Raw genomic sequence first — 26,429 nt, forward strand, 5'->3', positions numbered from 1 at the left:
CCAAAAGGACAAACCATTTCCAAACCATTGCAATATCTAAGTGGGTTCTCCCACTCCTCTTTCAGGACACAGTGGTGACTCTCCATGCTTTGTCCAAATATGGAGCAGCTACTTTTACTAGGACTGGGAAAGCTGCACAGGTCACCATCCAGTCTTCAGGGACATTTACCTCAAAATTCCAAGTGGACAACAACAACCGCCTGTTACTACAGCGGGTCTCCTTACCAACAGTGCCTGGGGAATACAGTGCAAGAGTGACGGGAGAAGGATGTGTCTACCTCCAGGTGAGACTCTGAGGGTAAAGGAGGACAAGGGTTTACACAGTATCTGTTATCACCCAAAAACCCTAGCTCAGCAAACCATGGAGGCAAATCAGAACTGAGGAAGATGACAGGAACTCTGATAAGAGGAAAAAAGAGATTCTGTCTTTAATATTCCACAGACATCCTTGAAATACAATATTCTCCCAGACAAGGAAGACTTCCCATTTGCTTTAGAGGTACTGACTCTTCCCCAAACTTGTGATGGACCCAAAAGCCACACCACCTTCCAGATCTCAATGAATATCAGGTAAGATTTTTTGACTATATCACCTAATTCTAGGAGTAACAACCAGTCTTCTTACCTGGACTCCTCTTCAAGCTAAACATTGTGATAGTAAGTGCTCACACTGCATTTATTTAAAAGGTAATATATTCTTTTATGTTGATGCAATAGAATTTCTTGGTGATGAAGTTTAAATTGTCCATCCCCTGCCTCTAGGACCTATTATTGTCTAATGTTACTTAAAAGTTAATGTTTCTCCTCAATAAAAAAAAAGAATATCACATTACCTATGACCTGAATTCCTTCAATCTAATGAAATCCTGAAATCCTGTTGTACTTGATATAGTTATGGCAAAGAGAGAATTCTTGCAAAGCTTGAATAGGAGAAAAGAGTGAATCTTTGGTTGTAATTCCAATGAGCAATAAATAAATCTCAAGTTACATAGAATACAATCAATTTGGGAGGGAAAAATATTTATATACATTTAAATAGCTACCAACCTCAAAAAAAAGTATCTGTCTGTAAGAATATTATAATTTGGCTGGGAAAAGATTAAGATAAGTGTATTTAATAAACAACTGGCATAGATTAGAGGCCCCCAGTCAAAGAATCACTTGTGGTGCTTTCTTAAAACACAGATCCTCAGAATCCACACATTTGAAATTCTGATTCAATCAGTTCTGGAGTAGGGCTGGTCTCTATAGCTATAACAGGTCCTATTAAAAATTCTTATGCACTACCACTTTTCTAACCATTGGGATGGCATACTTGGGAGGATTTAATGTGTACCTTGTAGAGTACTTAATATGACATAGAAAAACGGGAATATTTAATAACATAGAAAACCCTAATCCCTTCCTTTGCTGGGTTCTCAGATACACTGGGAGTCGTCCTGCCTCCAACATGGTCATTGCTGATGTAAAGATGGTTTCTGGCTTCATCCCCCTGAAACCAACAGTGAAAATGGTAGGTTTATTATAAGCCCAGGATACTCTGTTCTATTTAATGTTTTATGTATCCCTACACCAAGAAAATACTGTTATTGAAACAATATTAAATCAGCCTCTATCAATGATTTATATTATCTCCAGACTCACAATTACAATTTGGCATGTTTGTATGAGTTCCCACCAAGTGCTGAGTATTCTGTCAGAAGTCATGATGGCTAAGGTAAAAAATATCATAGGTTCCTGCTTGCACAGAGCTTAGAATCTTAATGCACATGAACATGAACCCAAGAAAAAACATGAAAATGACTTACATGAACTATCATAAATATTACAGCAGTTAAGAGAAGAGATTGCTCTAAGTCAAACAAAACAAAAAAATTCCATCACAAATAAACAATATGAAATAGGAGTAATTCCCAAGTTTAGGCTATTTAGTTCCTTTCAGATAAATCAATTTTACCATGGGTCATGTGCCATACTACTATTAAACTCTTCAGCCAAATTACCTTTAATTTTTATTTTTCCTACATGTTTTTACTTACAAAAAGCATTTGAAGGAATTCGGAATAAGAATTTTCCCCCCTCTGGATCCTCTAGGGGTTTCATTTATTTTATTAACATTGTGTTATTTTAATTTTCTTCAGCTTGAAAGACTGAACCATGTGAACCGGACTGAAGTCAGCAACAATCATGTCTTGATTTACCTGGATAAGGTGAGAGCCCTGCCAGTGTAGCTGAAAAAAATATAATAAAAATCCTTCTAAAGATGTTGTCCTGGAAGTAAGTTCATGCGTTTTGTAGACATCCCTTCTAAACTAGAAATCTGAGAACTCAAATGAATGTTTTTCTTCTCTTTTATTTAAACCTGGGATTATGAGTAGAAGTAGCTTATTCTAATATTTGGATATAAATATTTCTTGAACCCTATAAGCAAGGGATTTTCTACAAAATGTTTTCATTATGTCCACAAGTTATTTTGAAGATACTGGATAATGTAAGGAAGTAACCAATTGCAATTAGTCAATTATTATATCAGCATCCCCATCAACAATATAAAGGGAAAAACACTGTCAATCTCAGCTAGACTTGGATCATAAAATAATAAAAACCAATAATAATAAAGATAATGATAATCAGTTCACCAATGAACCAATGTGATTTTATAGATAGGTATGGCAACATAGTTTATGCATGCCTATATTGATAGGAATCACACTTTGCAAAATCATTATTAAAAACAAACTTAAAACAAACCAGCAGTGGTATTATATTTACATACCTCTTCAAGTCTACACAAGTACTTCCAAAAAATGGAAAAGCAAAACTATACCAAATCTTTGAATAGTTAAAAAAAAAAAAAAGACTTAGCCAGTTAACCAGCAAAAAGCATATAGTATTTCCCCCATGCACAGAGCCACATTGTGGCACTGATGGAAGTTATATAAATTGTGTTCATTATTTAAGAAATGTTTTGGCAAATTTCCCTTCTAGTCTAAGGACTTTTGTACAATTAAGGATCTTGTAGTATGCAGTTAGTTGATAAAGGGGTTTTTCCCCCAAAAAAAGCAGATGAATGCTTATTCATCCAAGGAGAAAAGAAAACTTCCTGGAAAGTCCATTTAACTCTCTTTTGCTTTATAGGTGTCAAATCAGACACTGAACTTGTCCTTCACAGTTCTGCAAGATATTCCAGTAAGAGATCTGAAACCAGCCATAGTGAAAGTCTATGATTACTATGAGACAGGTAAGTGTGGACAACTTTCACATAGAAATTAAAATTCCTCATCAGAAACATAGGTTTAAAAAATGTATAGGGGTGATTTATTACATTAAATTCTCTTTATCACTTCATTTTGTCTCCAAATTTGATTCTCCCCTTTTTGTCTTTGATACATACAAAATATAAGGTAGTAAGTAGTGCATCAAGTGAATGACATTGACATTTCTATGTGGTGCTGAGGATCGAACCCAGGCCGCATGCATGCCAGGCGAGCGCGCTACCGCTTGAGCCACATCCCCAGCCCGACATTGACATTTCTGATACAATGAAGTTCTTCCAACAGCAAAGATTCTTTCACTGACTTCATATAATGTTTGTTTTTTCAGATGAGTTTGCAATTGCTGAGTACAGTGCTCCTTGCAGCAAAGGTAAATGATTCATACTCCTTCAAAATGAAGTCAGAATTTCTCTAGTTTGTCTCCCAAATCTCTTCCTTCATAAAATTCTGGCTAAATATTCTTCATAGGTATTATATGGCTCACACTGTGTATTGTTGCAGAAAAACATGCATTTGAGAAGAATCAAGAACTCTGTCAAATCTCAGATGGCTTAGAAGGCTGCTTATAGGATAATTATATATAAGAGATTTCATTTCCTACTAATTGGGTTTCCTTAGGCACTATGATGCTCAAATTTAAGGAAAGGAATGTTTTCTCTTCATGGAAATCCAAGTTTATCTTAATTTACTTTTCTTTCTACTATCACAGATCATGGAAATGCCTGAGAACTACGTGAACAAAAAGTACTTTGCTATATAGTCTCTGTTCACAGGACTTCACAGAAAAGAAACTCTTCTTGCATCTTCAAAGATTTGATAAATAAACATTTTTCTTATCAGTTTCTATCATTACTTCCTCATTCATTCAATAATCATTTCTCCCATTTACATGATTCCAAATAGAAACCTGAGACAAAAATTAACAGCAATCAATGGCTGAGTGAGTTCAGAATATGATAAAACTTAGCAATGTTGGTCTGAGTAAGCTTCACATAGGAGAAAGAAAAAAGTGTTGGATTATATATGAGGAGAATTCATTGTGTGTTTGGTTATAGAAATGCCTGAAGGGAAAAAAAAAGAAATGCCTGAAGGAAAAAACAATGAGTGTATTTTTATGAGAAAATAAAAAGACAGACTTGACTAAAGGAGACTTTTTACAATAAAGGGAAGTAAGTAAAATACAAAATTGGGTAGGTTATATTGGAAAGCAGCATAAAAAATCAGATCCTGACCTGCATGGGGGTTACGTGTCCTAAGTTACACCAGAATCTGCCAACTGCTAAGGGTGACCAGCTTTGGGTATCAGATTCAATAATGGACAACAGACTAAAAATGTTGAAGTGATACATGTATAAGCAAGTTTTCTCAGAAAAGAGAATATATATGTTATGGTACAAAGTCAAATAGGAGTGTTATATTAGGCCTTCTTCTGGAAATTTGAATCAGGATTAAAGCATAGATACAAAGTGTTCAGCTACAAAGATGTTTAGATACAAAAATCAGAGCTCCCAAAATCCAAAATCTCATGTTTTTTTTAAGATATCTTATTTCCTTTGCAGTCAATACTAAAATCATCTATTATATGAAAGTAGAAGCAGAAGCTTCCAGTAATTTTACAGAAAGAGTGAAAAAGAAGGTAAGAAGGGAGATTCAGAGCATGATACTTTCTAGGGGCAGTCCTAGAATCCAAGCTTTCATTTGGCACTAAACTGAAAATATTGAGTTTGGCAGAAGGTGTAGGTAATATTCCCTAAGAACTTCAAAGAACTCTGAAGTTCAAGCAATATTTAGTTCTGTTTCCAGACTAAGCCAAAATAAAAAAGTAGAATTTATCTCAGTCCACTGGTGATTCCTTTATATGGTTTCTTTACATGGTTGTGGTAGGCAGTAAGCCCTATACCCTCATTCCTTACAATGAATATATTACACTACAGGGCAAAAAAAAATTTTGCAGTTGGATCTTAAACAGGGAAAATGTTGTGTATTATCCAAGAGAATCCAGTGCAATCACATGAGCCATTAGAAGATAGAGAGATTCACTAATTGGAAAGTCAGAGAGATTTGACGCACAAAAAAGACTGGACATGTTGTTGACTTAAGGATAAAAGGAAATATATGTCAAGAAAGCAGTGACCTCAGTTCTTAAACAGCAAGAAACTAAGTTCTACCAACAACCAAAGAGATTAAAAGATAACTACAGGCAGCTAGAAGCTAGAAACCATAGCCCAAGTAGACCCTAGTAAAGTGAATATTTTACTAAACCCTAGTAAAGTGAATTTAGTCACATTGTGTCAAACCTCTATGTTGGATAAGTGCTTGCTGTTTTAAGCACATAATTTTTAAAAAATTATTCTAATTTGTTATTTATGACATCGGAATGCATTACAAGTCATATTATACATATAGAGCACAATTTTTCATATCTCTGATTGAATACAAAGTATAGTCACACCATTCATTGTGGGGACAAGTACATGGAGTACTGCATACATGGCATACATTACGGACATCTGAGTGGCAGGCCACTCCCCTCGTGCTACACGTGTGAATGGCAGGGCACCCGTAGACACAGCAGTAGGCGTGAGCTGCGCGTTGCAGTCCCTGTGCTTCCCCTATGGCCCGCTCTTCCATTGGTCACTGCAAGGACAGCTAGCCAGAAATTGTATTGGGGGCTGCCTGTAATCTGCTTAACTATGCCTGAATATATATACATGGTAACTGCGCAATAAAATCAGACCTGCTTCCTGCTTGGTCTCCAGAGGTCTTAATTAGTGACTCCGCAGCCACACTCTCCTCCACCCTGTTCCGTGAACTTCCTCGCTGGACGCCTGAGAGCTCACACAATTCATGTCTTCATACGTGTACTTAGGGTAATGATGTCCATCTCATTCCACCATCTTTCCTACCCCCATGCCCCCTCCCTTCCCCTCTCACCCCTTTGCCCTATCTAGAGTTCTTCTAATCCTCCCATGCTCCCAACCTCACTATGAATTAGCCGCCTTATAAAAAAAAAAAAAAAAAAAACATTCGGCATTTGGTTTGGGGGGATTGACTAATTTCACTTAGCATTATCTTCTCCAACTCCATTTACCTGCAAATGCCATGATTTTATTCTCTTTTAATGCTGAATAATATTCCATTGTGTATATATACCACATTTTCTTTATCCATCCATCTACTGAACGGCATCTAGGTTAGTTCCACAGTTAAGCTTTTGTGAATTGTGCTGCATTAAACATTTATATGGCTGTGTCCCTGTAGTATGCTGTTTTTAAATCTTTTGGGTGTAGACCAAGGAGTGAGATAGCTGGGTCAAATGGTGGTTCCATTCCCAGTTTTCCAAAGAATCTCCATACTGCTTTCCATATTGGCTGCACCATTTTGCAGTCCAACCAAGCAATGTGTGAGTGGACATTCCCCCCATATTCTCACCAACACTTATTGTTGTATGTATACTTAATAGGTGCCATTCTGACTGGAGTGAACATTTGACAAAATACAACACCCCTTCATGTTCAAGACACTAGAAAAACTAGGGATAACAGGAACATATCTCAACAGTGTCAAAGCTATCTATGCTATCTATGCTAAGCTCCAGGCCAACATCATTCTAAATGGAGAAAAATTGAAGGCATTCCCTCTAAAAATTGTAACAAGGCAGGGATGCCCTCTTTCACCACTTCTATTTAACATAGTTCTTGAAACACTGGCCAGAGCAATTAGACAAAATGAAATTAAAGGGATACACATAGGAAAAGAAAAACTCAAATTGGCACTATTTGCCAATGAAACAATTTTTACCAAGAAGACCCAAAAAATTCCACCAGAAAACTTCTAGAACTAGTAAATGAATTCAGCAAAGCAGCAGGACATAAAATCAACACCCATAAGTCAAAGGCATTTCTGAATATCAGTGACAAATCCTCTGAAAAGGAAACAAGGAAAACTATCACATTTACAATAGCCTCAAAAAAAAAATAAAATACTTGGGAATCAACTTAACAAAAGAGATGAAAGACCTCTATAATGAAAACTACAGAACGCTAAAGAAAGAAATTAAAGAAGACCTTAGAAGATGGAAAGATCTACCTTGTTCTTGGATAGGCAGAATTAATATTGTCAAAATGACCATACTACCAAAAGCACTATACAGATTTCATGCAATTCCAATCAAATTACCAATGGCATTCCTCATAGAAATAGAAAAAGCAATCATGAAATTCATCTGGAAAAATAAGAGACCCAGAATAGCTAAAGCAACCCATAGCAGGAAGAGTGAAGCAGACCTTAAACTATATCAGACCTTAAACTATACTACAGAGAAATAGTAACAAAAACACCCTGGTATTGGCACCAAAACAGACTGGAAGACCAATGGTACAGAACAGAGGTCACAGAAAATAACCCACATAATTACAGTTATCTTATATTAGACAAAGGTATCAAAAACATACACTGGAGAAAAGATAGTCTCTTCAACAAATGGTGCTGGGAAAACTGAAAATCCATATGCAACAAAATGAAATTAAACCCCTCTCTCTCTCTACATGCACAAAATTAAGCTCAAAGTGGATCAAGGACCTAGGAATGAAGCCAGAGACCCTATACCTAATAGAAGAAAAAATAGGCCCAAATCTCCATCATGTCACATTAGGCCCCAACTTCCTTAATAAGACTCCTATAATGCAAGAATTAAAATCAAGAATTAATAAATGGAATGGATTCAAACTAAAAAGCTTCTCAGCAAAAGGAACAATTAGTGAGATGAATAGAAAGCCTACAGCTTGGGAGCAAATTTTTACCACCTGTACATCAGATAGAACACTTATCTCTAGGCTTTATAAAGAACTCAAAAAGCTAAACACCAAAAAAATAAAAAATGGGCCAAGAACTAAACAGACACTTCTCAGAAGATGATACACAATCAATCAATAAATATATGAAAATATGTTCAACATCTCTAGCAATTATAGAAATTCAAATCAAAACTACTCTAAGATTTCACCTCACTTCAGTCAGAATGGCAATCTTTTATCAATAATAGAAAACTGACACAAACATGTTGGCATAAGTACTTCAACCTTTAGAATCAAATCATAAGTCCTGAATTTGGGTTTTCATTTTTGTCTTTTGTTGTTGTTGTTTTATTGTTTTATTTGCCTCTCAAGGTCCAAAAATTCCTTATTCCTGCCCCTAGAACACAGATACACAGACTGGATTATTGCTCTATACACTGGATGTTTATTTAATTATTAAAAAAAAGTTTTAGAGAAAAAAGCAAGATAATGGAATAAAAAAGGTTACTTTCCAAACTGCTCCATGGAGTGTGACCAGGCAAGAGGGCAAGGATTTAATACTGAAATCTCAGAATGGCCTGGGACTCAGAAACTTGCACAGAGTAAAACAAAATAAAAATAAAGGAAAGGAAAACCCCGCCACTGGCACCGGCAGCTGCAGATGCAGATCACTGTGGGGAGGTCTGATAGACTAAGAGAGCCTGCACTTCAAGTGGCACTGAGGCGTGTCTTGAAGCAGAGATGACATTGATCACACACGTCTACAGTTGAACCAGTAGGTGAGCTACTCTTTGTTTTTGTGTGAGAGATATGCTGCACATTTCCCGGTGACCTGCAAGATCAGGGAAAGTGCCATATTTTTCCTGCACTGCTACAGTGGCCGGTGAGTGTGGGTCCAAACCCAGGTGCCCAGATTTGTGTGATTCCAGCTGGGTCCAAAAACCTGACCTAGCAGAAGTCTGCCATGTGACCCAGAGTGTCATTAGAAAACCAGATGCAATTCAGGCATGGAAAGTGATGCATCCAGTGGAATTCAAGACATTTAGACCTGAGAGATCCTGGATGTTTCTAATATTTGAATCCTGCAGTTTTCAGGACAACCAGGAATGACCAGGGACTTGTTTGGATGGGGGAGGAGTGAATGTGTGCTTTGGGACTGAGTCCAGATGGCCAGGAGCCCTGGGAAGCAGAGGAGGTCAAAGGACTGGTTCCTCCAGGATGGACTCAAGGAATACAGATGCCCAGCACAGACTGAAAGCAGCCAGGCTCTGGAAGTGATTTAAAAGCTGATTTAAAAGCTTCACCAAACATCATTCCACAAAGCACGAGGGGTCTAGCTAGACCCAAAACCCACCTTTAGGAACTCCACCTCTGTGAACCCATTTCACAGAACACTACAGTGACCCCTTGCTGTGAGTGGAGAAGACAAGATCCTCCAACCTGCTCCACCTTGAAATGCTGAGAACTTGCAATCTGAAGAACTCCACACAAGGAAGGAACTGACAGCCCCCAACTACTACTCTTGCACACACTACATACCTCAAGAAAAAAAAAAAAAGAATAGAAAGATAATTAGGAGCTGACAACCAACATGTAATATTATAGACAAATTTTCAACCATTGCAACAGAAACAATTCCTTTATCTTCCATTAAGAACCTTTATTTTTTAACTTTTGCGTGCTGAATGGTCCATGGACATTTGTACATATACATACTCGTCTCACTCTTCTAATTTCCAGCATTTCATTAAGGTAGTTATTGACTTTGTCTTTTGAGAACTGGGGCTTTTGATTAGTATCCCTGGGTTTTGCTTTATATTGTGTTGTTGTTATTGCTGTCTTATGTTGTATTTCTCCTATTTCCCTTGATTCTTTTCCTCTCTTTTCTTTTGCAAACAGCCAAATGTTATTATTCTTTCACTATTCCTTTTATTCTTTTCTACTACTTTCTGACATCATCCTTTATCAATTATTACATCCTACATCTCCTCTGCATTCTCCCTCTTCACCTTTTTGAAATAGAAACCCCTTTTGTGAACATAGTATCTCTACAGTTGGCAATTGCTTACCATACCATTTCTGTATATAGTACCAATTAACACTGTAGATGCCTAAATAGGAACTAAGTATTTAGTTGAATGTTGAATATTGATTTCATTGAGTATTGCTATTATTTGTCTCCTCCTAAAATGTGAGGTATTAGAAATCTTCAGAAACACAATAATTTATAGGGTAGAAGCTCTGCCATCTCAGATTCTACTGATAAATGGGTAGACATACAAACATGAAAAGACAAGGGAACAAACCATCATAAACAAATCAAAATAACTCATTAACAGAACCCAATGATATCACAGTAAAAGAAATATCATAGAAGGAAATGAGAAAGTTCATAATTAAATTGATCTATGAAGTAAAAGATGATGTATGATGTGAAATCAGAGAGGAAATCCCAAGAAGTGAAATACTACTTCAATAAGGATACAGAAATCCTGAAGAAGAATCAAATTCTTAAAATGAAGGAATCAATAAACCAAATTAAAAATTCAACGGAAAGCATCACCAGCAGACTAGAACACTTGGAAGACAGTTTCAGGCAATGAAGACAAATAAATAATCTTGAAAACAAAGTTTATCATGAAGAAAAGATGTTAAGTAACATGAACAGAACCTTCAAGAAATATAGTATAACACAAAAAAGACCAAATTTAAGATTTTATCAGGATAGATGAAGGCTCAGAGATACAAACCAAAGGAATGCCCAACTTTTTCAATGAAATAATATCAGAAAATTTCCCAAACCTAAATAATGAAATGGAAAATCAAATACAGGTGGCTTTCAGGACCCCAAATATACAAAATTACAATAGACCCACACCAAGGCACATTATTATAAAAATGTCCAATGTTCAGGATAAGGATAAAAATTAAAAGGCTGCTTGAGAAAAACAACAGGTTACATCTAAAGAGAAACCAATCCAGATCTCAGCTGATTTCTTAATGCAGGCCCTCAAAGATATGAGGTCTTAGAATAATGCATAACAAGTGCTGAAAGAAAATGGATGTTGACCATAAACACTATATCTGCCAAAATTAAGCTTCATATTTCATGATGAAATAAAAACTTTCCATGATAAAAGTTAAAAGGAATTTACAACTAGAAAGCCTGCATTACAAAACAGTCACTAAAACATTTTATGAAGATATGAAAATGAAAACCAACAAAGGGAGGAACTACTCTAGAAGAATAGTCAATCAAAGAAGAAAGTAAGTCTAATTAAAACCCAGAAATAAATCAAAATGGCAGAGAATAAAATTATTTCTAAATAAAAACAATGAATGCAAATGGCCTAAACATATCAATCAAAAAACATTGAACAGCAGACTGGATTGAAAAACAAGACCCAACAATATGCTATCTCCAAGAAACTTACCTCATAGGCAAAGATCCACAAACAAAAGGTAAAGGAATGGGGGAAAAAAGTATCATTCCCAAACATCTCATAAACAAACAAGGGTTTCTATCCTCAGATCAGATAAAGTGGACTTCAATCCAAAATTAATCAGAAGACAGCAAGGTCATTTCATACTGCTTAAGAGAATTATACATCAAAAAAACATGGCAAACATAAATATTTATGTCCCAAACAATGAAGTATCTACGCACATGAATACAATAATACTGTGTGACTTTAACATGCCTCTATAATTACTGGATAGATTATCCCAACAAAAACTAAACAAAAAGCTATAGAAGTAAAAAAATACAATAAATAACTTAGACTTAACAGACATATAGAGAATATTTCATCGAATGATTGAAATATTTTCTTTTTTTTAATTTTATTTATTAATTTTAATTGTTGATGGAACTTTGTTTTTTATTTATATATGGTGCTTAGAATCAAACCCAGTGCCTCACACATTCAAGGCAAACACTTTACCACTGAGCCACAACCCCAGCCCTGAATATACTTTCTTCTCAGCAGCACATGGAACATTTTCTAAAATAGCAATACTTAGCAAATACAAAAAAAATACAGACAATACCTTGCATTCTATCAGATCATAATGAAATGAAATTAGAAATCAACAATGAAATAAAAAATAAAAGCTACTCTAGAGCTGGGTTTGTGGCTCAGTGGTAGAGCACTTGCCTCACATATGTGAGACACTGGGTTCAATTTTTAGCACCACATATAAATAAATGAATAAAATAAAGGTCCATCAACAACTAAGAAAATATTTTTTAAAAAAGCTATTCTAACACCTGGAGACTTAATAATACAATACTAAATGATTCAATGGATAGCAGAAGAATTGAGAGATGAAGTTTAAAAATATTTAGAGGTAAATGAGAATAGCAACACAACATATCAAAATCACTATACGGGTGGTTCTAGGAGGAAAGTTCATAGCACTGAGCTCATTCACTGCAACAAAAGAAAATCACCAGATAAATACTTTACATTACATTTCAACGTCCTGGAAAATGAAGATCAAATCAACACTAAAAGCAGAAGATAGGAAATAATTAAAACCTGAGCCAAAATTAAAACAAAATTTTTTTTAAAAAACAATGTAACAAAAAGTAGATTCTTTGAAAAAAATCAATAAAATTGATAAACCCTAACCCATGCTAAACAAGATAAAGAGGGGAAAAAATCAAATTTCTAAAATTCACAAGGAAAAATGAAATATTAACATGGACTCCACTCAAATACAGAGAAATCAGAAACTACTTTGAAAACTTATACCCAATGAAGACATCAAAAAATTTCTAGAGACACATGACCTACCCAAATTGAACCAGAAGTACATAGAAAATTTAAACATATCAATTTCAAGCAATGAAACTAAAGATGCCATCAGAAGCCTACAAAGAAATCCCAGGACCAGATGGATTCTCAGGCAAGTTCTACCACACCTTCAAAGAACAACTGACACATATTCTCCTCAAATTATTACATGAAATAGAAAAGGAACCCTTCCAAACTCATTCTATGAAGCTAGTTATCACACCCTGACATCAAAACCATACAAAGACACATCAAGAAAAGAAAACTTCAGACCAATATCCCTGATGAACATAGAGGCAAAAGTTCTTAATAAAATACTGGAAAATCACATACAAAAATATATTAAAAAGACAGTGGACCAGGATCTAGTGGGATTGATCTCAGGGATACAAAATTGTTTCAACATATGGAAATCAATAAATGTAATTTACCACATTAATAGACATAAAGACAAGCATCACATAATTATCTCAATAGATGCAGAAAAAGCATTTGACAAAATATGACATCCATTCATGTTCAAAACACTGGAAAAATTAAGGATAACAGGAACATATTCAACATTGCAAAAGCTACATATGTTAAACCCAAGACCAACATCATTCTAAATGGAGAAAAACTGAAAGCACTACCTCTAAAAACTGAAACAAGAAAGGGATGCTGTCTTTCACACTCTACTCAAGATAGTCTAGAAAAAAAACTAGCCAGAACAATTAGACAGAAGAAAGAAAATAAAGGGAAATAAACAGGGAAAAAACTACTCAAACTCTCTCTATTTGATGATGATGTAATTTCATATTAGAAGACCCAAAAAAACCCCACCAGAAAACTTCTAGAACTCATAAGCAAATTCATCAAAGTATCAGGATATAAAACAAACAATCATAGATAAATTGTTTTCCTATACAGAGGAACACAGAGATGAATCAACTAGAAGAAAAATTAATGAAAGTATCCCATTCACAATAGCCTCAAAAAGAAAAAAGAAAGAAAATACCTAGAATCAATCTAACAAAGGAAGTGAAAGACAACTACAATGAAAACTACAGAACTCTAAAAAAGAAATTGAAGACGACCTTAGAAGATAGAAAGATCTCTCATGGTCTTGGATAGGCAGAATTAATATTGTCAAAATGTCCATATTACCAAAACTGCTGTACAGATTTAATGCAATTCCTATTAAAATCCCAATGAAATTCTTCATATAAAATAGAAAAAGCAGTCATGAAATTCACTTGAAATATAAGAGACCCAGAATAGCTAAAGCAATCCTTACCAAGAAAAGTAAAGCAGGAAGCTTCACAATACCAGACCTTAAATTATACTACGGAGCTATAGTAACAAAAACAGAATGGTATTAGCACCAAAACAAACATGTAAGCCAATGGAACAGAATAGAAGACACAGAGACAAACCCATGTAAATACAGCTATCTCATACTAGGCAAAGGTGCCATAAACATACATTGGAGAAAAGAGAGCCTCTTCAACAAATAGTGCTGGGAAAACTGGAAATCCATATTAACAAAATGAAATTAAACCCCTGTCTCTCACCATGCACAAAACTCAACTCAAAGTGGTTCAAGGACCTAGAGACTCTGTGCCTACTAGAGAAAATGTAGTCCCACTCTCCATCATGTCAGTTTAGAAGCTGAATTCCTCAACAAGATTCCTAAAGCACAAGAAGTAAAATCAAGAATCAATAAATGGATGGTATCAAACTAAAAAGCTTCTTCACAGCAAAGGAAACAACCAAGAAAGTGAAAAGAAAGGCTACAGAATGAGAGAAGATCTTTGCCACCTATACCTCAGATACATCATTAATCTCCAGTATATATAAAGAACTCAAAATATTCACACCAAAAATAAATAAATAAGTGAACAACCCAAACAACAAATGGGCAAAGGAACTAAACAGATACTACACAGGAGAAATATGATCAGTCAACAAATATATGAAAAAAAGTTCAACATCACCAGCTATTAGAGAAATACAAATTAAAACTATACTTGAGATTTCATCTCACTCCAGTAAGAATGGCAACAATTAAGAATACAAGTAACAATAAATTTTGGTGACAATGTGGATACACTCATACATTGTTGGTAGGACTGCAAATTTGTGCAAACACTCTGGAAAACAGTATGGAGTTTCCTCAGAAAACTTGGAAGGAAACTACCCATTTGACCCAGTTATCCCCCTCCTCCATATATACTCCAATAACTTAACAACAGCATACTACAGTGATGCAACACATCTATATTTATAGCAGATCAACTCACAATAGCCAACCTATGGAACCAATCTAGGTGCCCTTCAACAGATGAATGGATAAAGAAAATATGGTATATATACACAAGCGAATATTAATCAACCATAAAAAATGACTTCTGCTGTAAATGGATGGATTTTGAGACTATCATGCTTAGGGAAATAAGGCAATCCCAAAGGTCGAATTTTTTGTGATATGTGGATGCTAACACACAACAAGAGTTGAGAAGAAGAACAGAAATTCAGGAGATTAGACAAAAGAGAATGAAGGGAAGAAAGAAGGGACAGGAATAGGAAAGACAGCAGCATAATTCTGGCATATCTTTCCCATATACATATATAAATACACCACAGTTAATTTCTACATCCTGTACAACCCCAAGGCTGAGATCCTAATTAGAGTAAGATGTACTCCATACTTGTATAAATAATTCAAAACATGTCTACTGTCATATAAATAAAAAGAACAAATATTAAAAATTAAAGAAAATGTTTTATAAATAACCTACTTACTAAATGAAAGCAGAAAAAGAAAAAAATATTTGAAAAAAATGATTTAAAACTTCCCAAACTTGATGACAGATGTGTCAATGCATCCAACAAGTCATAAGTGGGAAAAACTTAAGGAGATCCACATAATAAACAATAGTTAAGCTACCAAAAGACAAAACAGAGAATTATGAAAGTAGAAAGAAGATATTTTTCACATGTAAGCATCCCTCAATATAACATACAGCTGGTTTATCATCAGGAGATTATGGAAGCCAAAGATGTTAGAATTACATACCAAAGCACTGGGGGAAAAAAGTCAAACAAGAATTCTATGTTCAGTAAACTCTCTCAAGAGTAAAAGAAAAATTAAGACATTTCCGGATAAATAAAAGTTGAAGTAGTCTTACCAAAACTGAAGTTTTCCAGCCTTGCGACAGACCCCAGCAGCTCATCTTCAGTTTCTTCTTTCTGGATTCTTGGCTAGGAATTTGATGAAGTCCAGCCCCCTAAAAATCAAAATGTAGCCAAGTAACAAGATAACTTGGAGCGAGGGAGCTAGTCTAGGGGTTTATATAGCATGTATTTTGCTGCGATTGGTCCAAACTTACGCTAATTAGGTTTTGGAAACCTACTAACGCTATTGGTCCAAGTTTATGCTAATTAGGGCTTGGAGAAACAACAGGCTATTGGTCAGGCCTGAATCCCATTTGGTTTACCCTACTTCCATTTTCTCCCTGCTTCTGGATGCGGGAGATTGAAGTCATTGAATTGTGCATGCTCAATAGTGTGTCTGGAGCTGCAGCCTGCACAGAATGTGCTTTCCCAGTAGGCATCTTCATTGGGTGCAAGCTGGGCTGTTATGGGGTGACAGATCTGCTTGCCCTGGCTCACATAGGCACTAGCCCCACCGCCATGCCTCAGACCTGCCACACCTGTATGGCAGGTTCCTCTGGCCATGGGCTATGCTTGCCACTCATGCTGCAGTCCATCTGAGCAGCCACTCTGATGCTCAGCTGCTCCACTGCTCCCCTGCGGCTTCCAGTATTCTGCCCTATAAGAAATGCTAAAAGGAGTCATTCAGGCTGAAATGAAAGGGTACTTCAAATAGTAATTTTTTTTTTATTTTTTATTATTTTTTTAAATGACAGCAGAATGCATTTCAATTCTTATTATACATGTTCAGCACGATTTTTCATCTCTGGTTGTATATAAAGTATGTTCACATCAATTCGTGTCTTCATAACTTCAAATAGTAATTTGAAGCCATATGAATAAGTAAAATTATACAGAAAACTGTAAAGGCCAATATTATTTTAGTTTTGGTTTATAATCATTTTCCTTCCTGTATAATTTGAAGGGCAAATGTAAAAAATGAAAATCATAAATCTATGTTAATGGGTACACAATGTATAAAAATAATAGAATACAAAATACAATAACTGATTCAAAACGTAATAACATAAAGGTAAGGAGATTTATAAAAGCAGTGTCTTTATGCTAATGAAACTAAGTTTATATTATCCAACTTGGAAGTTTAGCACCATGCATGCCCCTCCTGGGCATGCTGCCCACCTGCCTATGCCCAGGCATGCTCTGGGAACCAGGCTCTCAGACACAGTTCAGACCTCTGTCACTCACCAGATCTCCACAAAAGAGCACATGGGCTTTATTTTGGTTAAATTAACTAGCATAATGCATCCAGATAAGAAATGTGAAGAAGCACCTGATACAGATCCTAATCCTATGGACAAATCTATTTTTTCTAACCTAATTCTTGAGTATGCTCCAATGACTAATATTACAAGCAATATCATGAAAAGAGTGTCATCATTCCTGATGGTGCGATTTTGAAAGACTTCATGTCCTATGAAACTCTTTTTTTTTTTTTCCTGACTTGATTCTACTAACTTCTATTTATATGCATCCAAGAGCTGGCTGTTCAAAATCATGTGAGGCTGCTCAGTACTGGTCCTCAGGGTTCACAGTTTAACAGGCAACCATAGATGCTGCCATCATACAGTTTAAGACCAGTGTTTCTCTTTAGTAGGAGCTGGAGTCAATGAAAACTGTGATTATAAGAGAAATTATTGTTGCAGAAATAGATACCTTTCCTCAGAAAAGTAGTTTTAATATACCTAAGTATAGCATTTTCACCTTTTGGATATTTTTGGCAATTAATATTGTAGCAGGAAAAAAAAAGTGGTCACTGCTAGATGAACCAACAGCTGGAATGAACCCTGTTCTTATATTATTTAGAATCTTTTAAAATACAGAGAAGCCAATCAGGTGACAGTGTTTAATATTCACTTCATGGATGAAACTGACATCCTTCTAATAGGAAAACTGTCATATCACAAGGAATATTGTGATGTATTGGTTCTTCAATTTTTTTTGAAAGTAAATGCAGGAGCAGCTAGCACATGGTCACGCACATAGACGGATTTTGTGCCTTATGATCTCTTTCTTCAGGGGTTAAACAACATATACCTGGAGCTACTTTACTACAACAGAATGAACAACAGCTGGTATATTGCTTGCCTTTGAAAGACATGGACAAATTTTCAGGTTTGTTTCCTGCTCTAGACATTCATTCAAATTTGGGTGTTACTCCTTACAATGTTTCTAGACAACTTTGGAAGATATATTCTGAAAACTAGAAGATGAAGCAGAAATTGATCAAGCAGATTACAGTGTATTTCCACAATTTATAACACAATTACAACAATTTCACTTAAACTACCCTCCGGAGGAAGAAATGAATTTGAATTTTTTGATGACAATGGAATAGAGCTTACTTACTCTTTCCAAAACCAAAGCTTCCCTAATGAGCACCATGAGCCTCTGGAAATAGCAGGTGTCTACAATAGCAAAGCTTCATTTCCTTACCTTGAAACACGACACTAAATCAGTGTTGTGCCTACTTTCTTTTTTTATTTCTTTTTTTTTTTCCTGCAGTTCAGATTTTTATGTTTTTGGTACATCACTCTTAAAAATGTTGTGGTTCCCACCTTAAACTGGCTTCCAATTATAAAACATTATTGTTTAATTTTCATTGCATTTACAGAAGCATAGATTCATGTTAAGAACAATCAAAGAAAACCTTACTTACTTCAATTGGCATAAATGCTACCTATGTATTCTTTAATATTTTTTAAGTGACAAAAAAGTCTTAAAGTAAACACAAGAGATTAAAGCATGTTAAATTTTAGTATGAAGAACATTTGATAAAGTAAATTATAATTAATTTAAATGGTATTATATATAATATATATTTAAATGTATTTATATTAATTTAAATGTATATATATTATATAAAATTTTAAATATATATCCAAATATCATTAAATATTAAATATATATAAATGTATATAATATATAAATTTAAATTATACTATATATTTATATGTATATAAATATATTATCTCATTAAACTTTTAGACTTTAACAGTTGTTTTTCACTTACAAAACAAATATATTTATTCAACTTCATTCACAGTTCATAATTAAATTTTTGATGTCCAAAACTGTAAAAATTGTACTGGCAGGATATATGTCCAATTGCAAGTGTTATGAATGATCAAGAAATTCAGTTATTTGATTGTGTTCTTATACTTTATAAATTGCACAATTAGTGTTTAGTGGTACAAAGGGGAGAAATTTGATCCTAAATAATTATGATGCAGCAAATATATTTGACATTCATATAAAAGTAATCCAGAAATTGTTCTATCAGTTTTTTGCTATGTGATGCAGAGAGTAAAAATTGGGTGAAATAGCCTTTTATTTTCTAAAGTAGGGAAGTATCAAGGAAGACCCACAACTAATAGAAAATCTGTAAGATTTCTTGCTACTTTATCATTTCCTGAGCCTATGAAAATGACACAAAATTTCATTGTGGATAGACTAAAGAATGCATTTTTCATACCCCTTCCCTCCTGACCCTCAAAAAACATGGGAATTTGTCATTCTTATTTCTCATTCATTTACATTTGTTTGATAGTATTTATAATGAAGATTATTGTTTTAGAAAAAGCTAACCAAGAGCTGCTATTTTAAACTACAAAAGAGATTTTGGATACTACCAACAATTTACAACAATTTTGCTACAACTAAAAATTGAGTGACACGATGCATCAATCAATGATACTACCAGGCATCACATGGATGTGAGGGCCACAGAGTGACGGTACAACATCAGTGCAATCCCTTTGTTTTCCTTCAACCTTACTACTCATAACCGGGCAAAACTCATGGTGGGTGACCAATAACCATAATTAAAACTGAAGAAATGAATTATTAAATGATAATATTTAACTGAATATTATCTTTTCCTATTCCTTGGCTGTATAACCTTAGTATGTTTCAGAAATAATGACAGCACACACAGTTTTAAAAGAATTAAAATTAATGAAAAATGTCTGGCAGTGCTCAACCTCCAAGCGCTCAGAGGTTGAGTGCTCACCTAGCATGCATAAGGCACTGGGTTAGATTCTCAGCACCACATAAAAATAAAAATAAAGGTATTGTCTCCACCTACAACGAAAAAATAAATGTTTTTTAAAAAAATGTTGTGGTTCCCACCAAACTTTTCCAAACTTATATTTTCTAAAACCTGGAGATAAACTTCATAAATACAAAACAAGACTGGTTCTTCAAAATTCTACTGATTCCAGTATCAGTGATCTTATTAACTTTTTCACATATCTCAACAGAACAGTGACAATGTTTCATGACAGTGACTGTGTATCTGCTGCGCCCTCTAGCGCAGACTTAAATGTGGTACATTCAGAAATGACTGTTTTTCAGCTGTTTTAAATAGCACTATGGTTTATTTTTTACCTGTATTGATGAACATCATTTATAACTCTTATCTCTCTCATTTAAATGTGACTGAAACCATCCATATCTGGAGTATCCTAATATTTCAACAAATTACTGACATCGTGTTTAAAACTGAGCTGTATTTTCAAGCAACTGTGCTTGGCATTATTTACTGCAATTCTACCTTATATTGCTGTGAAAAATGCAGTGACAGGCTGGGGTTGTGGCTCAATGATAGAGCGCTCGCCTAGCAAGTACAAGGCACTCGATTCAATCCTCAGTACCACATAAAGATAAATAAATAAAATGAAGGTATTGTGTCCAACTAAATATATATATATATATGTGTGTGTGTGTGTGTGTGTATAAACACGTATATGTATATGTATGTGTGTGTAAAATGCAGTGAATCATAAGATCAAAGCTTATACTCAAACTTTCAGGTCTTTTACCATCCATATACTGAATTGGACAAGCTATTGTTAATACCCCTGATTTGTTTATTGTTCTTATTTTGATGCTAAGAAGTTTGTTTGCATTGTACTATGGATTATATTGTTATGCTGTAAAATTCCTTGTTGTGGCTTTTTGCCCTATTGGTTATGTTCCATCAGTTATTCTGTTCACTTATATTACTTCATTCACCTTTTAGAAACCTTGAAATACCAAAGAAATTTGTTACTTATCTATTCTGTGACAGCATTGGCTTGTATTATAATCACTAAAATAACTTTCTCTATGCGATACACAGATACAGCCATTTTTCATCATACCTTTTGCATAGCCATTCCAGTCTATACAGTTCTAGTTTCACTGATTTCTTTTTTTTTTTTTTTTTGGTAGGGATGCAGGGGGTACTGGGGATTGAACTCAGAGGCACTTGGCCACTGAGCCACACCTCCAGTCCTATTTTGTATAAAATAAAAAAATTTTATTTAGAAACAAGGTCTCACTGAGTTGCTTAGCACTTCACTTTTGCTGAGGCTGGTTTTGAACTCGTGATCCTCCTGCCTCAGCCTCCCAAGCTGCTGGGATTACTAAAGGCATGTGCCACTGTGCCCAGCTTGACTGATTTCCTTCATAAAGGTTTCTGGGAAGAATATACAAAAAAAAATGACAATGTACACAATCCATAGGATAGGCTTTTAGGGACTGATATAACACCTTACCTGCAGTAGGTATTGTGGATTTTCCTCTTACAGTACTATGAGAAAAAGCACAGGGGCAAATCAATAGAAAAGATCCCTTTCTCAGGACCTTTTCAATAAAGTTCAAAACCAAGAATTTTCCAGAACCACCAAATAATATGGATGAAGATGAAAATATCAAAGCTGAAAGACTAAAGATCAAAGAGCTAATGAGTTGCCAGTATTGTGAGGAGAAACCAATCATCATGCTCAGCAATTTGCATAATAACGACAAGAAAGATTTTTTTTAATCTAAGAAAAGTAAAGAAACTGTCAACTAAATACATCTCTTTCTGTGTGGGAGAAAAAAAAAGAGGAAGAACTCTTTGGGCTGTTGGATCCAAATGATGCAGGCAAAAAAAAAAAAGCCCAATTATTAATATTCCTATTGGTAATATTTAGCCAACTCAGGCCAGGTGTTTCTAAGAGATCATACTTCAGAAACAACTGAAGATGATGACTTGATTAAGTGTATAGGTTACTATCCTCAGATAAACCCACTATGGTCAGATATACAATGTTTTGAAATTTATGGATCTATGAAAGAATGAATGCAAGCAACGTGAAAGTAATAAGTCAAATAACAAATGCATTTGATTAAAAGAACTTCAGAAAACTATAAAGAAACTACCTGCAGGAATAAAGCAAAAGTTATGTTTTGCAATAAGTATGCTGTGGAATCCTTATATTATTTTACTAGATGAACCATTTACAGGTATAGATCCTAAAGCAAAATAGCACATGTGATAAACAACTTGAACTGCATTTAAAAACAAAAAAGCAGGGCTGCAAGTCCAACCACTCATTACATAGAGGAGACAGAGGCTGGTGGTGATCAAGTGGTTCATATGATTTCTGAGTAGTTAAGATGCATTGGGACAATGCAACATCTAAAGAGTAAATTTGCTAAGAAAACTGGTTGTCCAGATGGAGAAGTATGACATTAGACTCTTATCTCACCCTGCACAAACATCAACTCAAAATGTATCAAAGACCTAGAAATTAAACCAGAAACTCATTCCAGCATATAGGCACAGGCAAAAACTTTGTCAATAGGACCCTAAAGCTTAGGAAATAATGCCAAGAGTTAATAAATGCAGCGGCATCAAATTAAAAACTTCTGCACAGCAAAAGAAACAATTAGGTATGTGAAGAGCAAATCTACAGAATGGGAGAAAATCCTTGTGAGCTACTTTTCTGACAGAGGATTAATATCTAGACTATATAAAGAACTCAAAAAATTTGTCACCAAAAAATCAAATAACCCAGTTAATAAATAGACAAATGAATTAAACAGACACTTCTCAAAGGAGAAACACAAATAACCAACAAATATATGAAAAAATGTTCAACATCAATAGCAGTTATGCAAATCAAAACTACACTGAGTTTTCATCTTGCACCACTCAGAATGGCAGTCATCAAGAATAAAAATAATAAGCCATGCACAGTAATGCACACGTGTAATTCCAGCAACTCAGGAGGCCAAGGCAAGAGGATTGCAAGTTCAAGACCAGCCTCAGCAACTTAGTTAGCGAGACCCTAGGTAACTTAGAGAAAAATGAAATTATGTAACTTGCAGGAAAATGGATAAAACTTGAGAGCACTATGTTAAGTGAAATAAGACAAACTCAGAAAATTAAGTGTCATCTGTTTTCTCTCATATGCAGAAGCTAGAGAGGAAAAAGAAAAAGAAAGGTGACTGCGGATCTCATGAAAATCAAAGGAGGATTAGTAGAGAAAAGGGACCAAGGAGTGGGAGGCAGACAGGGAGGGGGCATTCTGGGGAGTGATATTGGCCAATTAAATTATCTTGTTATATTATGTGCATGTATGACTATGTAACAACAAATCCCATTACTATGTACAAGTGTAATTCAACAACAATCAAAAAAATGTGGGGAAAAAACAATTTTTTTTTAGTTTTTACTTATTTCTTTATTAATATAGAAAAGGAGCCCAAGGCAGCTGAACCAGTAGTACACAGCACCAGGAGTTAATACTATTCTGGTGAAAGGGTTGGTTTTACAAAAGTGAAGGAGCACATAGGAGCTGCCCTGCTTCTGGGGCCAGGCCCAGCCTACTGCCCAGACCTCAGAGCAGCACATGGAATGAGCCCCTGGGAGAGAGCTGACAGGTTCTTTGCTGGATGAGCTGGAGACCATGGGGACAGATGGTAGGGACAGAGGGTCAGGCAGTAAGAACCATCCTGTGGATGATAAGGGCAGGGACCTGCTGGCTTGAGGCTCCCTAGTGGATCATGAGCAGGGGCTCTGAGTGGTCCTCAGCTCTGGGGGCAGGTAGAAATGCTGTGAAAAGTGGTGGGCATGGCGAATCCAGACGTGGCCCTGGGGTGAAGGGTTTTCTTCCCTCTCTCCACCAGGAGCCACCTTTGCTCTATACTACACATGGGGCTTCACGCCCAAGGCACAAAGGGAGACTCAGAAGTCTCTCATAGGGAGGAAGATGGGGCAAGGAAGGAAGTACTTGAGTGTCCCTAGTTTAGGCAGCCAGGACAGGCACAGGGCAAGACAGCAGCATAATGGGGCTAGAATATGGGATAAGGATAGGCTTGAAGTCAGTCGGTGACCAGCCCCTTGGTGTCTGCCATGAATCTGCAGTATGCAGATTCTTCACTCTGCCAGAACTATTATCACTCAGGGCCGTGTCACCATGTCCTGCCCTGGTCTCTTTCCTCATCTGCCATTGAGGGCTTTGGACATGACTTCTGAGGTCCTGGAAGTGAACAAAGCTTCAGGACCTGCTCTTCGTGGTGAAGTGGGACCTGATCCCAACCAGAACCTGGATGGAATTCACATGGGATAGGAGTGAGGAGGTGATGGAGAGGGAAGATGTTCTTGCATGGAACCTACCCCCATAAACACTCCAGAGCTAGGAAAGGCTGTTGGGAGATCTCCTCTACTCAGAGGAATGAAAGGCCACATAGAGAGGCAACGTGGATGGGTGCAATTCCTTTACAACTTTCATCTGGGTGACACTTGGCATGGAGAGACTGGAGTGGCACTGGGCAACCCTTCATATTCTTCCCCAGGGCGGGGGAGCTCAAGGCCTCTTGTGGCTTCTGCCTCCAGCCCTCAGCATGGGATCAGAAGTGCTCTTTTTCACGGTGGTCCTAACCCGGGGACAGCCTAAGACTCTGCCTGGCTGGCACATGTTAGTTGGTGAGGAAAGAACAGAGGGGTGACTAAGCAGACAGGGAGGTGAGAGCAACTCTCTGGCTTTCTCCTCTTCCTCTAGCAAGAGCAGCTCAATCCACTGAGTCACAGATCTCTTCCACTACAGCATTAAAGATGTGCTGCTGGTCAGCATAGACATGATGCGATGCACCCTCAATCTCCATGTCTCGGACATAGGAATCTGGCCGCTGCATCTTCACTTTTTTTCCCGTGCTAGTACCTATCCAGGTGTTGGCCCCATAGATCATGGTGATGGGTACATCTTTTCGAATTAAGTGAATTCGCTCCAACATGGGGCGCTGGGCCCAGCCAAAGGACTCCATCATGGCTTTGAATGCTGTTTCACCACTGGGATCCTGTGCATTGCAGTGGTAGATATACTCTGATGTAGCATCATGTTCAAAGAAGTCTGCAAATTTACGCTTGAAGTCTGGCCGAAATTGCTGTACCAGGCCAGGCTCCCAGGACCCAGCTACTCGAAGAACAGCCAGGGGATTGGAACGCCCCAGGACAGAAGCCACAGCCTTGACCCAGGTGGGAGGTGCACGGATCTCACTGGGGTCAGTTGGCCAGAGGGAAAAGCCCCAAAGGTCCACCAGGATAAGGTGTTTAACTCTTTCAGGGTACTTGATAGAGTAAGAGGTGGCCAGGAATCCTCCCAAACTGTGCCCTAGGAGGATCATGCTGGGGATCCCCATGGTCTCCCTCCATGTCTCTATTGAGGTCACAAACTCATCCTCGGCCCCCTCTGGATCTCTTGGGAATGTTGGCCTTGAGCTTCGCCCAAAGCCAAGCAGATCAAAGGTGTGCAGTGTGCGGCGGACACTCAGTGAATCCATGTTGAGGATCCAGAGGCCCACACCGCCCCCAAAGCCATGCACCATCACCAGGGGGGTGCGGTCCTTTTGCTCAGGGCTCACAGTCACCGTCCAGATCTTGTTCTGGTTTGGGAGAGACACATATCGGGCCAGGAACTTGTTCTGGAGACACTGGAGGATCTTGGCTTCCACATTCTTCAGCTGAGACATAGAAGTGGGACGCTAAGTAGGCAGCCAGCTACTCAGCCAGCCTTGAGGCCTGAAAAAGGAAAGGCAGGAAGGTGTCTAAAATTGTTCCTCAGCCACAGACAGTCCCAGGATCATGGCCCAAAGAGAAAGAGCAAAAGAGAAGAGACAGGATTAACTCACTGCTGCTCCAGATCCAAAAAACAATTTTTAAAAATGAGCAAACTCATAGAGACAAAATGATTAGCCAGGTGAGGTGACTCACATCTACAATCCCAGATAAAGCGAAAGAGAATTTGAAACAGTGGTTCACAATAGAGAAAATATAAACACAGAAAAACCACTTAGTTTTCTTAGTAATCAGAAACATACAAATTAAAACAACATCATTAGTATCCATGACATCAGGCAAAATTTGGCAAGACTACAGTAAAAAGAATACTCTTGTACTTTCCTAGGAGGGATTATATACCTTAAAGGGCAATTTGGTAGTATACACATATACTATCAAATACACATATCCTGGATTTATCACTTCTGATATCTACCATAAAGAGAGATAAGCAAAGAATGATCATCAGAATGAT

General features: G+C 36.5%; 2 protein-coding genes and 1 pseudogene across 2 annotated transcripts in view; 2 read left to right on the forward strand and 1 right to left on the reverse strand.

The window, feature by feature from the left end:
- The window catches only part of A2m (alpha-2-macroglobulin), a 51,241-nt gene extending 47,122 nt beyond the window's left edge, over positions 1-4,119 (forward strand). Inside the window, exons 30-36 of the mRNA XM_046448195.2 lie at positions 66-284; positions 443-570; positions 1,423-1,513; positions 2,142-2,210; positions 3,139-3,241; positions 3,604-3,645; positions 3,985-4,119. Of these exons, the coding sequence (XP_046304151.1) occupies positions 66-284; positions 443-570; positions 1,423-1,513; positions 2,142-2,210; positions 3,139-3,241; positions 3,604-3,645; positions 3,985-4,001 (669 nt within the window). The 3' untranslated portion in view covers positions 4,002-4,119. The remainder of the gene's footprint in view (positions 1-65; positions 285-442; positions 571-1,422; positions 1,514-2,141; positions 2,211-3,138; positions 3,242-3,603; positions 3,646-3,984) is intronic.
- Positions 4,120-16,377: 12,258 nt separating this feature from the next.
- LOC124095080 (cholesterol transporter ABCA5-like) lies at positions 16,378-24,467 on the forward strand (annotated as a pseudogene).
- LOC124095092 ((Lyso)-N-acylphosphatidylethanolamine lipase-like) lies at positions 23,560-26,039 on the reverse strand. Its single transcript, XM_046448202.2, has 2 exons — positions 26,026-26,039; positions 23,560-25,915 (listed from the first exon to the last, which is right to left on the reverse strand). The coding sequence occupies exon 2, from the start codon at positions 25,864-25,866 to the stop codon at positions 24,910-24,912; it is 957 nt and encodes a 318-aa protein (XP_046304158.1). The 5' UTR covers positions 25,867-25,915; positions 26,026-26,039; the 3' UTR covers positions 23,560-24,909.
- Between the last annotated feature and the right edge of the window lie 390 nt (positions 26,040-26,429).

This window comes from Marmota monax, unplaced genomic scaffold, assembly GCF_021218885.2.
Source record: "Marmota monax isolate L192 unplaced genomic scaffold, Marmota_monax_Labrador192_F-V1.1 WCK01_AAM20220418_F8-fsc00315, whole genome shotgun sequence".
Lineage (NCBI taxonomy): Eukaryota > Metazoa > Chordata > Mammalia > Rodentia > Sciuridae > Marmota > Marmota monax.

Coding starts and splice junctions, on each gene's coding strand:
- LOC124095092 (XM_046448202.2), bottom strand. CDS start 25,866: ATGTCTCAGCTGAAGAATGTGGAAGCCAAGATCCTCCAGTGTCTCCAG.